At 36.6% G+C, this 17,071-nt stretch overlaps 1 protein-coding gene across 7 annotated transcripts in view; it reads right to left on the bottom strand.

The window, feature by feature from the left end:
* L3MBTL3 (L3MBTL histone methyl-lysine binding protein 3) overlaps positions 1–17,071 on the bottom strand; it is an 87,932-nt gene that overhangs the window by 29,716 nt on the left and 41,145 nt on the right. For all 7 annotated transcript variants that reach the window (XM_084515276.1, XM_084515277.1, XM_084515274.1 and 4 more), the window contains 6 exons: positions 15,445–15,536; positions 14,696–14,847; positions 6,373–6,449; positions 4,027–4,112; positions 1,643–1,753; positions 27–141 (listed from right to left, as the gene is read on the bottom strand). In XM_084515276.1, coding sequence (XP_084371402.1) covers positions 27–141; positions 1,643–1,753; positions 4,027–4,112; positions 6,373–6,449; positions 14,696–14,847; positions 15,445–15,536 — 633 coding nt within the window. The remainder of the gene's footprint in view (positions 1–26; positions 142–1,642; positions 1,754–4,026; positions 4,113–6,372; positions 6,450–14,695; positions 14,848–15,444; positions 15,537–17,071) is intronic.

Below are 17,071 nucleotides of genomic sequence, written 5' to 3'. Positions count from 1 at the left end.
CTACATTATAATAGGATTTCTCTTACTAAGTGGGGGCTGAAGAGGGTGTCCTGTTTTTGTACACCAGCCTGCAGGATGGATATCAGGGCTATCTACATCAGTCCAATAATCATAAATATTATCCCAGCCATCAAAATGGACCTAAAATTAAAAAAGAGAACAATGCAGTTTAGATGAGAAAGATTCTCTATACAATCAGTTCCCCTGAGTAATCTCTAGAAATGCTAACTCTGTTAGACAAGTTATTTTAAGAAAATTATGGGTGTTACAGAGAAGATACATAGATATTAAATTATGGACTCAGATACACTTTCAGTGAAGTAAGGAGAGAGGTGTCATTTGGTTATTTACCATGTCTTACATCATCAGGCTCAAATCCTTAGAGTAAAGCAAGACAAGTTTAGTTCTTACATTAATAATTAAATTAAGCACGAAATGCTGCCTTTTTTCCTCTCAATGGCATTTAACCATCTTAAAAATAAGTAAGTAAATAAACAGCACACAAATAACAATCTTATTAAAATCAGACCATACAAGTTAAGGAGTTTAAGCTGAACAGAAAACAAAGTGTGTGACATCCCAGAAAATCACCAGTACGTGGTATATATCTTTTTCAGACAAAAGCTAAATGTATTCAGCTCTTAACCTCTGTACTCATAAAAAAACTGGCATGCATGTACACACACTCATTCTCAAATAGAACTCCTTCAATGTATGCTCTAGGGACAATTAAAAAAAAAAACAAAAACAAAACACAACACTCAAGAAGCTACAAATCCTATCATATTAATAAACTAGGCTTGAGAGGGTTCCCCCCCCCCCCCATTTTTTTTTTAAATGACCATCTTAATGCTTAGATAGAAAGTGACTTCTGATGACTCCCTACTCCTGACTAATTTAGGTTCAAAATGGAATGTCAGCTGCATTTCCCGCTTGAAATACAGATATGCCTAATAAACCTCTAGCAACTGCAAACACAAATATCCTTCATCTCCATCTAACTGGATATCTGGCATATGCCAGTCCTAACAGTCAAGGGCTTCACTGAGTAAACTGCTTTTGTACAATAAAATAAAAAATAATTCAAGCATACAACTTCTGGAAAATTGTAGTTTCTTAAAAATACATTATCTGCAATTAATCCAATCTAAAGTCCATAATTACAATAAACTTCAGTATTGCAGAAGTTACTGACAAGGCACAAGAGATCAGGGTTCATTTTTCACTGGAATTATATCTTTCTCTGGAATTTTACAGAGACAGATTCAGTTAAACCAGGCCAAATATTTTACCAGTCCTAATACAAATATCATAGCAGCCCTTCAACATTTGATTATTAAATCATCATTTCTCTCAATAAAGTAGACAACTATTTTATATCAACTATTCCCAAAACAACTTCCCAACATATTCATTTCTTCTCTCTTATTACCTATGTCAGCACATGCAACTTAGAGGATAACAGAACAATCTCTTCCAAAGGATTTATATGTATATTAATCAGTGAAAACAATGAGTAAAAGCTTAGAAGGACGCAACTAAATCACTCTTTTGCTTAATTTTACAACTATAGGATTTTGTTTTTTTCTAAGTACTCATCAGAAACTCAAGTGAGATGATATAGTAAGACAGAGAAACTTACTTTTATTCTATAGTCATCAGTATCTACAATAGTTGCTACTCTGATAAATACCGGATTTCTCTTGTCAACCACTTCAAGTTTCATATTTTTCTGAAAGCCATGAGAAGGTTTCTAGAAAAAAAAAAAAAAAAAAAAAAGAGTTATGTGAAACAGAAGAAAAAACTTAACACCCTCATACAATGGTACAGTATGTAAAATTCATAGAAAACTTCCTGCCTTCACTTCCTCAAATCTGTCCTTCTCCTCCAACAAATACAAATATGAAATGATAATACAAATGAATTTTATTGAACTAGAGAAGCAAATAACTACTTCAGGATTCCAGGTTCTCCATTCACACCTTCCATGCAAGCAAGTAGGGCCCTTTAATTTAAACTTTTTTTTTTTTTTCCCCTAAACTCTCCAGAAAAATTATTCTGGAGATTTTGGTCTTTTGCAATCAGTTTCAGTACAGTATTGCATGAAACATTACCTAACAGCAGACTGAAATTTCTATGTAATTGTCTACAGCAAACATATTTGTCTTTTTAGCATGTGTTTTCTTGTCATGGATCATATGCCCTTTTTCAGTCACCTAGTGAAAACATAAGTAACCCATAGTATGACAGTAAACATTCACTCAGAACAAACAGGACCAAATACCCATTTCATAGTACTGTTTTGGCAAAATAGTTGGCTATGCTAGGAGCATCACATTTTATCTTTCTTATATACAGCTATGAAATCTAAAGCAAACTTTTAAAGGAACATATGCACAAGACATGTTAAGCTTTTTGTTTTAGATTCCCAGGAAAATAACATCTCTGACCCTCTAAGACTTTCTATCATGAATTCCAGAACATTGAAGCTTTTTTCTCAGCTGCAGCACAGGAACTGTTTTCACCCATAATACAGTACACAATACGGTGACCGTCTCAGGAAGACTTCACCCAAATTCCAATGGCAATTACCATTATATTCCCATTAAATCTGCTTTCTTACGGTTATCACAATTAGAATTTATTTTAGTACAGAAAGCAGGGAATAGATTTCCTCTGACTCTGAAACCAAAAGGCAGAGTACAACTGATGCCCATGCGGTCAAGATCTCCTTCCTCTCCATCCTCAAATGGAGATGGATAGCCTCATCTGAACTATTTTGTGTGGCTGGTCCTGGAACCATGCTAATCTAAACCATACCCAGTCACTGTCTGTTAGTACAGTTTCCAGATCAGTTTTGAGCCACACTCTCCCAATTAAATGCTACCAATCCCTGCACGCCTGTGTCATGTTCCTGCTTAGATTCCCAGTGCAGACACAACCGGCTGGATCCTGCTGCATGGAGGAATCTTTGGGACAGTTAGTGAGGCATTCCCAACCCTGAGCCCTGTGGGGTGGCAATTCCTTGCATGGCAAAGGGAGAAGTTACAATATGGGTGCTTGGAGAGAAAATTAACAGATTTGCTTTTAGCTTGACATACAGGAGGTCACAGCCCTCCATTTTTTTGCCAAGGACTATTCCTCTCAGATATAACCAAATTTTCTCCTTAATTCTTGCTGAGAATGTAGTATTGAGACATATTAATAAGAAGAAAGGATGTGCAGGGACAAACTGCACATAAGCACCACTTTTACTGCTGTTGCTACTTCAGTCCTTAGCGAAGTGTTATTCAGAATTTGTGTCTAATCTGAAAAAACCTCAGGGAAATGAACTTCAGAGTGCTCTGAAGCAAGGGGCTAGGGGCTACCAACTATCTGATGCTGGCTCCTATCAGTGATTCCTTCTGCATCCTCACTGAAAATCCTAAGAGCTCACTACTGACAGGGAAGATAGGTGTCACTAAAAGAAGCTAGCAAATACTAACCTAAAGTAAAAGAACAGACTTCACAAAAAAAAACCAACATAGTTAAGCTTGGGAGATGTATCTGGATGCTGACCACATGCCCCATTCACAAGCTCACAGAAGTCTAATAAACATACTAAACTGCCCTGTGGCAACTGTGGTAGAGAATGGACTAGATGGCCAACCAGCCTGACCTCCTACAGTCAGTGTTATGTTCTCACTGTATTACACCACTTAAAATGTAGGGATAGAAATACGCATGTTCAAGATACAATATGATGACTCAGTAGGTAACTCATTATTTCTAATAGCTAGACAGTAATTTCCCATTGCAAATTACAGTTGAATTAGTAGTATTTTGTAGCATTTAATTCCATTTATAACAATTAAAATAATAAACTAATAGTAATTATTAATAATAATTATCTGATGTCAGTGAGCTTGCATAGAAATAAACCTCCTATAATGCAACTAATTAACATAAAAACATCATATATGTATTCTCTTCTTTAATTAACCATATGCACTTAAAAGCATGAGAAAAATTTAAATATTTTCTCACCACTTTAAAAGCCCTTGCAGGTGCAGGTAATGAACTGGTTTCTTCCAAATACTTCTCCCAAGAAAAATGCTTTGCATGTGGATAGTCTGGCACAAAAGAAATATTAGCAAAATAAAACATTGCCTTGTAAAAAATAATGCATAATGTACAGAATGCCTAACACTAACCTTTAAAATACTGTTTTGACTTATGCTTCAGAGTCATAAAATAAGAAAGAATATTCTAAACTGTCTCTGACGCATACACCATGTACATTAAAAAAAAACAAAAAACCAAACACCATCTTCTCCTATACAATACTGAGTAGCTAGCAGAAAGAACAATCACAGTTGCTTTGGATTTGAGAATATAAGTAACGCGGACTGATAAAATCTGGCCACGTTATTCAAGAAACTTATTCAAGTATAATAATCCTAATCCTGTATTTTACAAATAATAATTTACTGGCAAACACAATCTAGTCAGTGATGGCTTTGTACACACATTAGAGCACATCTGACTAGTTGCTATGCTTTTAGCAATTTTGTTTTAACCAAATTTCTAAAATAGCTGGGACATTTACTATAATAACAAATTTACAGGCATCAAAGAAAATGTTGCCCTTCTCAGAAAATGTCATGTTTACAAACACTTTATGCAAGTGACACACAGACAGCTTTCCTTTCACAGAACAGGCAGTGCCTGTCCTTCACTTTTAATCTGCACTAGAGGTTTAATGTGAAGTTTAAACATTCAGATTTATCATCTGGAACAGAACAAAACCAATTCTCATTTGTTTTAAAAGGGATTTTGCTGAATAATAGGCTGTAATTAACTTTCTGACAGACAGACTACTTATGACTTTCTAAGATTGCTGAGAATTAGAATTTCTCTCAAAACTTATTTTAACCAATTAAAATTTTCCATGTTGTCAGACCATGGATGGCAGTTTCTGCTACAGATCCAGAATGTACAGCTTTCTTCCAAGTCTTCCACTTCATCAGCAAGCTATTGAACTACTTGGCCCAACTGTACAGTTGACCAGCTTCCATTTTGCGGAATAAAAAGGCTTCTTACAGAGTTGAAAGATGAATTGTTCTCTGAAATTCTTTGTTGATATCAGCAGCATGAAAATACTGAAGACTTTGAATATGAACTTCAGCTTGCCCATCTTTCATAAAATCAATGCTTTTTTTTATTTCAACAAAACTATTTTTTTCTAACTAACCTACTACAATTAGATAAGAAAAATATCAAGACAATAAATAAAACAGCTATTTATAATTTCAGAAGTATCTAAGCTATCGTAAGTCACCATTTCTAAGAGAAACGGTTCTATTTCCCAACCAGTCCTTCCAGCTCACTGTGATAGAAGTTGTATTTGAGTGATCAGAGTGATTCAGCTGGGAAACAGATCTAGCTAAAAATTAATTTAGAAAAAAAACACAAAGCAAACAAAATTTTTGGTATGAGTGTTGGCCTACATCTTCTTAAACCTTAATTAAATCTTATCAAGCTGTTTGGGGACAAAATGGTGTAAGCTTCAGCATACAAATTCTCTGATTTGACAGACACACAATTGCTACAGCAGTGCTATGACAGCTAGCCTAACCACTGTCAGGTGGGACAGACGCTGTATCACATTGCCAGGTTCCAGGTACTAGGCTATCAGCTGGTAATATTGCTTTTTTAAAGTCCTTTAAAGATGTACAGGCACCAAAGGCCAAAGAGATATAAATTGGATAGCAGATACTTTTATAATGCTGTGGTCTATACTATTTCCCACATAACCATTTTCATTTTCCCATGGCAGGGAGAGCATTTAGTTAAATCAGCTACATGCAACAGCCCTGAAAAACAGGAGTTTTATTGCATTTAGTAGCAATTAGTATACTTTCATTTCTCAGAACTCTCTCACTCTTTTCATCTCTTCCAAATAGCCCTTAAAAGTTTGACTCCTTGATCAGACAAGGCAATCTTCTCATCCATGCATTATCATACATATTTAGTTCACAGTAAGTTGTTTTTCATACACAACAATCTCACACACCTAGAATTCTCACAATGTAAGCCTTACAATAAGTGAATACATTCAGCCAAACATACAAAGTTGTTCAGATTTCAATTAGTATCTTTTTTTGGATAGATTTCTCTATTAAAGCAACACATGTACATACTTAATAACAAAAGTCTATTGTACCTCTGTTCTGAGTAAATTATGTCCTGTAAAAACTAAATTAGCAATGCCAATTCTTAATTACAGAAAGAAAAATTCAGGAGAGGTAGCAATAAGCTTATCGCAAGACATATTTCTCCTAGGTGGCTATTACTTCCTTAAATCCTTCAGATGTGTAGTATGATACAAACCTGGTGGGGTGATGAGAGTTCTTTTATGCTCTTTACACCATCCAACAGGATGAATATGGGGGCTAGCTGCCTCACACCTGGGGGAGAAAAAATAACACAGTTCTTCAGATATCCTATTATGCTTATAAAAGAATGTATACTAAAAAGGATTAAAAAATTCTAAATAACTTATGATATATTCAACTTAAACTTAAACTGCAAACAGTGAAGACATGAACACATTTAACACTGACTTTGTTACCACCTAAACAAGCATAAGGCTCTATTTAAAATTTCACTGAAAGATCAATAAAACAAGTCTAAGTCAGCGGTAGACCTCTATTGGGAAGCTATGATGCTAGATGTGAAAAATTCAGACTCTTGGTAGAAACATGTTGCTTGGTTAGAAGAACACACTAAACTATCAGATAGGTGGGGTTTTGCAATGCCAAGACCCAAACTTTAAACCAGAAGTTTAAAGACCTTGATTAATGATGTGACTGCACTTGGAAGCAGATTCGAAAATCATGCACAATTGCAATAGACAGTCAATAACAAGCAAAAATTCAATATGAGATTCTAAGTGGTTTAAATGAAGCTATGAACATGTTACTATAACGCAGCAGTACACAAGAAAAGTAGAAGTCTGAGAGAAACTGTCAGCAAAAGAGAATAAAATACCAATTTAGACCTCAAACTGCCTGAAAGAATCCAGGACTAATCAGTGAACCAAGACTGTAAATTGCCCTAAGAAGGCTGATCAAATTCTTTCACTCAAGAGACTAACAAATCCCTGTATTTTCTATTATGTACATCAAATTTTGCATAAGTGCCATTGCCTATGGTGCGACACAAGAACCACAGAAGACAGGCAGGGCTAACTACAGCTGACATGTGCTGGTGATACCGAGTCAGAAGGACATATGGCTCTCTCCCTGATAGAATAATAGAACCAAATTTGCAATATTTTACATTGTTTAGTTAGATAGAAGGAAGACTAGAAACATAATAAGTCTGATGCTATGTTACTCACTAATTAGTCAGCCTTATCTGTAAGACCATTCAAGATTGCATCCCAGGATGGGGGAGAGGGGCAAGAAAATGTAGGCCTGGAGGATGTGCTGTAAGGAATAGATGAGGAACTCATGGTATGCACGTGTCTTTGGATGTGTAAAAGACTTAGCTGAGTATGCATGGTTAAATTGGAATAATAAGATAAAAAATGAGATGCTCTAAGTATGCTCAAGAAATGGGTTCAAGCAGCAAACATAGTGAGGAAGACTACCATAATATCCAATATTACAGAACACTGTAGCCACTATGTAAGTGTAACTTCCACTATTGGCTAACCCTAAAGGTCAGCTTCTGTATCTGATGCTATATACTACTAGAAACGTGCCTATCCTCTTTTAGGGAATCCTGGAAGCATTTCCGTCTCACAGTGACTGCAAGTCCTGAGTCTCAACTCACTCTAGGGCCAACAAACCTTGTTCTGAGCAGTGATGCTGTGACCTGCCCAGGAGATCAAGGTGCCATACAACATATCATGATGGCCACAACACACCCAAATGGGGAGGTAGCTACACCACCCTGCATGCTTGTCTATGGAAGTTAAAGTAGTTAAGGATTTCATTCCTCATTCCCCAAAGGTGGGCTCAAGAAACAGGTTTTAGACTGGGCTTAAGCAGTCTAAAGCAGTCTATTTTCTAAATAGAAACACTGTCTCTCCCTCCTACTGAAGGAATGCTGAGTACCAAGTACTTTGCAAAGCAAATGTTTACTGAGACAAGAAGCCATGCAGAGAGCATGAAGGCATCTACTTAGTATATACGATGATCTTTGCATAAAATATTGCAACAGTCATTGTGATTCAGTTTCTATTTAATCTCTCTCTTAAGTCACTGTTTCAATCACTAGGCTGGAGATTAACAGATATTCTTGCCTTTTCCCTCCAGCCCAGGAGTTACTAATGCAAAATACACAAACAATGGTTCTGTTCTCACTAACTGTTGTAACTGCATCACTATCTGTATCTATCTTGAAAGTATTGGTTGGAAGTTCATATGCCGTTCTCTCCCTGCTTTAGCAGGGAGCTAATTAGCTAATAGCTAATTAATATTTTTAAAAACACTGCATATTAATAATCGCTAACATCTAAGAGAGTACAAAGAACTGTGTATAAAACAAAATGATGATGAATGTAAATTAGCAAGAACCCTAATGTCTTTACGCATAGGTCAAAATGGTAGTTTTGCAGACCTTGAACACAATTATGTTGTAAGAACTGCAGAAGGAAGCAGCACAGAAAAGACTGCAGAATGAAACCTGGCCAATTATCACATTGTAATTTTGAGCCTGTGCTGCATGAAAGAAAAATGAAGGAGCATGCCATATTTAGAATACACAAAATGTTAAACTTTTAAATAAAAATCTGAAAAGCAATTTTACACAACAATGTCTAAAATTCAGTACAGATGTATTTCAACAACAGAAATGGAATCTGGGTGTCTCAAAACTGGTCTCACAGCAAGCACTCCTCTAGCCTTGTACCTAAAAGGAGTATACTAATGCTGAAAAATATTAGCCAACCTACTCCAGCTATCTTGTGGCTTTATGTTTGAAACTGTTGTGCTCATATTTCTTTGTAATAACACCAAACGAATCACCTTCCAGCAGATAAAACCTTCCTTTGATAGACTCTGTGATGGCTCTGACAATAACCAAGGATTCAACTCACATCAAGATACCAGTCTTTTGTCCTACTACAATATACAAAGCTACACTGTATGTATATAGTATTTATAGTGTTGCACCAAATACTTTCTAAATAACAGAAAGTACCATTAATAAAAGGAATGAAAAGGACTTTTATGATTATTTTGCATTGTTGAAACTCAGCACTCACTCTGACTTCTAGAAATGCCTTGCCCTGAACAAACCAGAAAAAAAGTGAATGCTTCATGTTCCCTCTTTCTTCTTCCCTTCTCTTTACAGTAACTGTGAAGAGAGGCCAAGGAGCAAGGGGGACAGCATTTCTCTATTCTATCTTTCTCAAAATGAGAGTATTTCATGGAAGCATTTACCCAGACAGAGCATCCTTCCACACTGGAAGAGTGTACCTATATTACTTTATGCAATGTTTTGGAGTAAAGTCCACAAATTACTTTCAAAGTCTCCAGAGTTAAATTTGGGATCAAGACCCAAGTTCACAAGCCACTATGGTATTACCAGCATTTGCTTACAGCAATGGATTAAATGTGTAAAAACACTTGTCAGGACTTCCTGAATGCATTTCTTCTGTTTTGCTTCTTCAAGCATACAGTTTGAACACACGTTTACAGAATTCTGCATAGCAAACACCACTTCACACACTTCTTGCCTTTAAGACTGAAGAAGAAGGTCTGTCACAATGGAAGATGCACTACGGGAAGATGCTCTGACAGTGCAGCAATAAGAGTGAACACAGAACTTGTAGCAATGAATGCCAGACAGCAAAATAGCATTATAAAATATCTGTAACATTTTGATTTGCTTTACCAGAAAACATGGTCATTACAGATGAGCCTATAAGAAGCTTCTGTAACCATGGTGGCCTCACAAAAAAAAAACAACAAACCAAACCAAAACAAAAAAACAGTGGCACTGTTCCAGCAAAAACAGTTCATATAGCCCATCTTTGCATACTGATTTCACACAGCTTCTAACAGTCCATTTAACAATACAAACTAGAGATCAGTAAAAATCACACACAATTTAAAGCAAAGCTATCATGCTTTAATGTGTGTTATTTCATGGACATATGTATCTAGTTTGGAAGAGCAGCTACAGTCTGTCAGCCTAAGCCCATGACTTGTCAGCTGGAACGCCCAAGGCTATTCTGACTTTTCACAATCAATTTTCAGCGTCCCACAGATTTTTAGCTCCTTTACTACAAAACAGATCACAGAACACCCAGCTCACACGCTTCATAAAACATGATGATCCCTGAATTCTGACTGTGCCCGCTAGGCCCAGAAGGCTGCCACCACTGGCAGGAGCTGCAGAACTTTGCACCTTTGCAGCCACCTATGCCTGGACTGCAGCAGTGGAGCTGTGACATGGGCACATTCAATTCACAGAGCAAGATTATAAAGTTCACACAATTTATACCACGAACAACCAATTCCTTCTGTCTTGTGGGAGCATGCAGATGGAAGACATCTATTATCTATACTGGAAATGAAACTAATCTAGGCAACTGAAGAGGAGCCAAAAGCAGCAGAGAGCCAGGTGAACCACAGAGGGTTCACACAGAACAGACAGCAACTCGGCTAGGTTATGGACGGCCTAACTGCATCCTACAAAAGAGGTCAACACAGAAAAGAGCTACACGATGTAAAAAGGCAGGAAGAAGCTCCGCTGTTCACAGCTTCCCACAATAAAACAGCTGAGGGCAGTTTGACTGTGAGCTCCTGGCATGTTCAGCCCTCTACACAAAAGGAATGTGTCTGCAGTGTTACAATCCCTAACTCACAGCAGGAGAGTACCTCTGAATGATAGACTCAGCTGTGGAAGAATTAGTATTTCTCTATTGCGTACTTTCAGCTGTCCTGTTACTTTTCCCCAGAAATCTGTTTCATATATACAGCTCATTAAATACAGATCAAGAGAGACAGATGATAATACTGACTGTTAAAAAGAAGAATATTGAATACTTTTAGGAAAGTGTTTTCCCACATGGGTCTCCACCTGAAGATTTGAACAGGATTCTTATTTAGTACTCAGCATTTTCTTTAAAACAAACTGTATGTGTTATACCCATTTTCTGTTTTGAAATAATTTCTGATTTTCCCTTTTGGTGAAAGAAATCTTTTGGTATTTTGATTTTGACTTTATTAAATCTAGATAGAATCTGTAATGAAAATGTTATCTACCAAATAACATTCATACACACATGCATTACACCCATAAATAATATTATGCCCTCAGGAACATTACTTATACAACTTCTTGACTGTGAGATTTCAGTCTATCTAACTATGTAGAAAAAAAAAAAAAAAAAAAAAAGGAAAAAAGAAAAATGCAGAAATCATCCTGCAGCCCCATCTAGTGCATAAGTGAGAATACTTCATCAATAACAAGTATAAAGCAAGTATCATTTTAGGTCAGGACTTCCCAAAATGTGAACCATGAGGTTGTTGCATACATACAGAGGTGGTCTAGCAAACTATATTATCATGTTATCCATTGAAAATCTGATGATAAAACAGCTGCATGGTGATTGCAAGAAATTTTACGTTTTTACATTACATACTCTAGAATCACACATTATCCATTTAAATAGTTAAAAGCATGTAGTATAACTCACAACTCTTTAAGGTTGTTTTATCTTCTTTTTGGTTTATTATAACCCCATCAAAAAGACCAATCCTTTCAAAGGAAGAGTGCGGCAAAGTTAACTATCTCAAAAAAGAAACAAGCAGAGCACAACTTTTAAGGACTTTATTATTAGCAAAGCAGCAGATGGTGGTGGAGAGCTGAACTGGCCTTGTATTTAGTCTTATACCAAAAATCCAGCCTGTTCCAAAACTCACCCAGATAAGACAATGATTCAGATAAATGTGATACAAAACTTCCTGAGAGGAAGACTGTTGGAAGAGAACAGTGAGTGAAGCACGGGATGCCATATTTTCCCACACGCCTGGTAAACTGATCCCAAAAGCTGACCCAAAGTGCCTCTTCTTCAGGGGATGCTCAGACCAGGCACTGTATTAGGGCAGCCAAAGCCCTTTGATCCTGCAAGTGTGGGCTGCAGCATATTCAGCATGGCCACTGCTCAATCCCTCCTGAGGGCCAGCCCCAACGAGCTAGCACAGCTTCTCCTCCTGCTAAAGCTGTGACTGCTTCAGGTTTTGTCACCAAAGTATTAGGAAACTTAGGCTTAATATCTGCATGTAAATGGAGGAGATGTAAGAGAATAGAGGACTGAAAGCCAGCAGAGACCTACAGTTAGTTCATAGAGATATGCAAGGTAGTCCAAAGACATCCAAGTGCTACTTCCAGATTTAGTCCAACCTTAAGAGCATTTGGAAACTCCACTTGGAGTAAATGTATCTGGCTGTCAAAGAAGCATTATTTGTTTCGTCAAAAAAAGATAGCACGGATGGAAAGAATCAGAAGACTTGTGGAATACAGACAGACACAAGTTCTCCTTCCTGAATGTAAGGCTTAAATCTGTCAATTTTGTTCACTTTTCTTCCCTCTAAAATCCACTGTCAAAGGATAATTTAATGGAATTTATAACACGCTGAAAGTATCACCACAATACATTACAGAGCTGTAGCAATAGCTAGTTCTAGCTAGCATGCTTATTTTCAAACATTAACATGTTTTCTAATGTTCAGCAAAAATTCAGGCAAACTATCTTCAGGCTGAAAACCTCAAGTCTAAAAAATTTAGGCCATGGTAATATATTTCTGTTTCCTGAAATCCAGTAAACTTAAGCAACTAAGTTTTTTCACTTATTCGAGAAAAGGGAAGAATTCATATAGTTAATGAAAAAGTTCAGTTTACCCAAACTAACCCACAGAAAGAATATAGGAAAGAAAGGAGCTTTTTTGAAAATAATTCAGAAAAGAAAGGTACTAGTTTGAAAATCCTCAACTACATGACATATATAATTTTTCATTACTGAAGTCGTTATAATTCTGAGATAGAATTTACATGCAGGTGCAGGAAGATTGTGAGGCCCTCCACTCTGGGTAATCCCAACATGACCTTCCATTTTTAGTAAGAGACACTAATTGGTAGATGTGAAGTTTATGCACCCAAGATATTTTAAGGCCTCTATAAACCTGGTATCTAAGATTCAAAATACAACAGGGATGCATTCAGGATACATTTACAGGTTCTCATTCGGTCAGATGTTCTACTGCTATTTTCATTCACTATTCTTTAATAATATTTTCTTTCCTTCCTCTTCTATTAACTTCTGTTCTCAATTACAACAACACAAAGAGGGAGGGCTGCTGACTTGAGAATATTGCTGTGACTGAAATTCAGTGTATGTCTGCAATGCTTTATAGATACCTATGCTACCTCTGAACAAACTGTGTTATATTTCATTGAGCTCATTTGCCTTAAAAGCCTTGCCCAAATGCTGTTTTCATTATTGATTAATGGCATAACTGTTATTCATGAGCACTGACATATCTGCAAATTCAGAACACCTATTACCACTCCCCAGTCTCCTGCTACTTTGTAAAGGAAATTTATGCACTGTGTTACGTTGGTATGAAGATAATCACTAATCTTTCCAGTCTTTGAGTGGTATGGCCTATCATCTTGTTACTCAGTTCTTGACTTCCCTGAAATACCTGCTCACTGCTGTTTTAATAACTTAATTCTCCTACAGCTTGTCATGTAGCCCATACAATTATTATTTCAAGAGACACACTCACAAAGTTTTGAAGTTAGAGAACAGTTTCACGTCATTCTCACTGACACAGTACCCAAGTTGTCATCAAGTACAGATGAAAAAAAGCTTTCTTCATTTATTTTTACAAGCTATACTGTTAAATTGGCACTGCAGAAGCCAACATGCAGCCTTACAATGATCTACCTGTTCTGTAGTAACTTACTCTTAAAAGAATGTAAGATACACTACTTTGCTCTAGATGACCTACCACAAGACCACGCAAGTGTAAATAAAAACCTGTGCTGTGACAGCCAAATCTGAATTTCTTTCAGGATCTCTATAGTTATAACATGTCCTGCTGCTTCCACTGACTATGAAAAATCCCTCCACCATACAACATGCAGAAATGTCATTTCCAATACATGGCAGGATACCAGGGTCCCAGTTTTCAGAGGAACACAGAACTCAAAAGACAAAAAACAGATTTTGCTACCATCCTGATACATTACAGTAATGTCTAATGTTCAGGCTGAACCACATAATGGAACAAGACCCTCATAAGGTTCAGCCTTCCTTTCATTTTACAATTATGCATAAATTTAATTCTAAGTACAGTCACATTATCATGGCGCGTATTCTTCACTAAAGACATTAACCTTAGCTATACTATGTAATTGAAATAAGAAATTAATCCACAACTCCAGATGTAGCACACGTACAAACAGTCACTCAGTACAATCTCTGAAAATTTTTCATGTGCAACCTGACAAGGGAAATTTGATTCATCTGATCTACCACTGAGACACACTCTGGTGGCCATGATTACAAATCTAGCAAAAGTTGGTATGGTAACTGTATGCACAGTCTGGAAACTATCACAGAAAATACTGCTTAACGCTAACACATTTCTGATACATCTCACTAGGATACAAAACAAAAACATCATACCAGTAGTCGTAACTCTCATCCCAGTTGTCAAAATGAACCAGAAAACGATTGTCCACCATGTCTGTTACCGTAGCAACACAAATGAATGTAGGGTTCTTTTTGTCTACAGCTTCCAGCTTCATCCCTACTCGAAATCCCGATGGAATCACTGTCTACATAGAGAAAGACATTTAATTAAAGATAAATACTGTAAACCCAGAAATCTCCCCAGTGTCCACAATCAATATATTCATGTCATTTCTAAGTTTCCCAATTAGCTTCTCCAACAGAGTGGCAGCAGCTTAATTGGTTGACATGAGAGATGCTCAAACACAGAGACACTCATGGTTTATGAAATAAAAAAGTACTGAACATGCTGCTAAAATTAAACATGTTGCTTTTGACTCTGTCTCAGACACTCTCTGAAATATTGCTTGTTCCACAACAGCATGATGTGAGACACAGTAGTAACAACAACTACTAAGATTCATTTAAAATACCATTTCTGAATATCAGATATTTAAACAGATTCATAAAAGAAAATAATGGATGATAATTGCAGTGGTGAACTGAGATGAAGATTACTACTGCATTTGTTTAAATTTTACATTTAAATTTTTAAATTTTTTACATTTTTACATTTTTTAAATTTATTTGTCAAAATTATTTGCAGGTCTCAAGTCAGCTATCACTGAAATGTGCTGTAAGTCTACCACACACATGAGCCCACTAACAACTTTCTATACCACCAGTAACAAATGAGTACTTACTGTGTTCTGGTTTTCAAACAGAGATTTAGGAGCTGCTTGAGCCTTGCATGCCTTTAGATATGAGGGCCAGCTGAATTCTTCTTCCTTATATCCTAAATAATGACCATAAAGGAATGTTGTGAAATAAGACAGGCATGATATGAAAGGTGTAGACATTATTTTTACATCCAGTTCTGGGCTGTTTCTTACAATTTTAAAACTGAAAAGCTTATTCACTGTCAATTGTTTATTTTATTTTTATATAAACTACATAAGGAAAACTTATTTTAAAACTAATTATTAATTTTACCCCAATATGAACTCAATGATTCTCTAAAGGTTTGCTATTTTGGACTACTAGAAGCTGAAGAAGCTGAACACACTGTAGAGTAGCTTACAGAGTTCAAAAGAAAGTTGATGAAGTTCCTTTATTCTTATTTGTGCATCTCGTATTACAAAGAGGAATCTTGTTCTTTATTTAGTGCTAGTTGAGCTTTCTTACAAAAATGTTAAGTTTTCTTTGCACTAACTGAACAAAATACTGCTTCACATTATTCGTTTCTTATAGTTGGCTAGGACTGACATTTAAACTGTTCCTAATCTTCATCTACGAGGAAGAGTAGACATACAAACGAAGCACTAGACCACAACCCAGGAGACTTCAGCTCAGTTTCAATTTAACCTTCATAATAATGCAGGGAATATTTCTTAAAAAATTACCGCTCTGCCCCTGGTCTCTAACCTCAGAGTCCTGACTGCCAAAGGACATGGAGGTCCTTGAGGTACAGAACAATATTTAAGGGAAGCCTAGAAACTCAAATGTGCAATTCTACCAGGTATCAAAAATCACAAACTCAGTAAGACAACAGTTTCATACTGTAATCCCCTTCCCATCCAACAAAACTCTCCAAGCAGCCCAGGCTACTAGCCACCTCTCTTTCCCCATGAAAACCACACCTCACCACCTCTCTTCGTACTGCCCTGCAGCTACCCGCTAACTTTCCTCTGATGTTCTGGTTAACATACACACAACCAACAAGCTCAGAGCAAGTGCTCTCTCCTGTGGCTTTTCAGTCTGTCTTGGATTTCAGAACCAACAAAGGCCCCAGAGCTTTTCCAGCTATGCCAGTCAGTCTAACGGACCTTCCACTTCCAACGGACTTTACTCTACTAAACCCTCAGGTTACCACTGAAACAGCATGACCATGAATAGCTTTAAAATAAACTCCTTAGGTTATATTGAAACAGCTGCTTAAACCATTGATGCCACAGGCAGTTACAGTGTCAGTTACTGTACAGTCCCCTACACGCATTTTCCATATTTTTTATTCTATGAACACAGTACTGGGAAAGAAATCTAAACTTCTGTTGATAGTTTGCCTCTTCTAATATTTTCTTATGGAAAAAGTAAAATAATTAATAACATATAGAACTGTATAAATAATTCACATTAAACTGCATGTACATCTGATCACTAAAGCAACAATAAAGAGTTGTAAGCACACAGAGCCTTCTTCCTTTATTCTGTTCAATATGCTTTAGGCACATCTATTTTAGTTCATATGTTACAATCCAGTAAAACAAGACCCAAAACACCACCAATTTCAGTGAGTGATTGCTTTAACAATTGAAATGTGTCACCTTTTGA

Source organism: Aythya ferina (assembly GCF_964211825.1).
Source record: "Aythya ferina genome assembly, chromosome: 3".
NCBI classification, from domain to species: Eukaryota; Metazoa; Chordata; class Aves; order Anseriformes; family Anatidae; genus Aythya; species Aythya ferina.
Note: the sequence above shows the minus strand (reverse complement) of the source record. Positions and strands in the feature narration are given on the sequence as shown.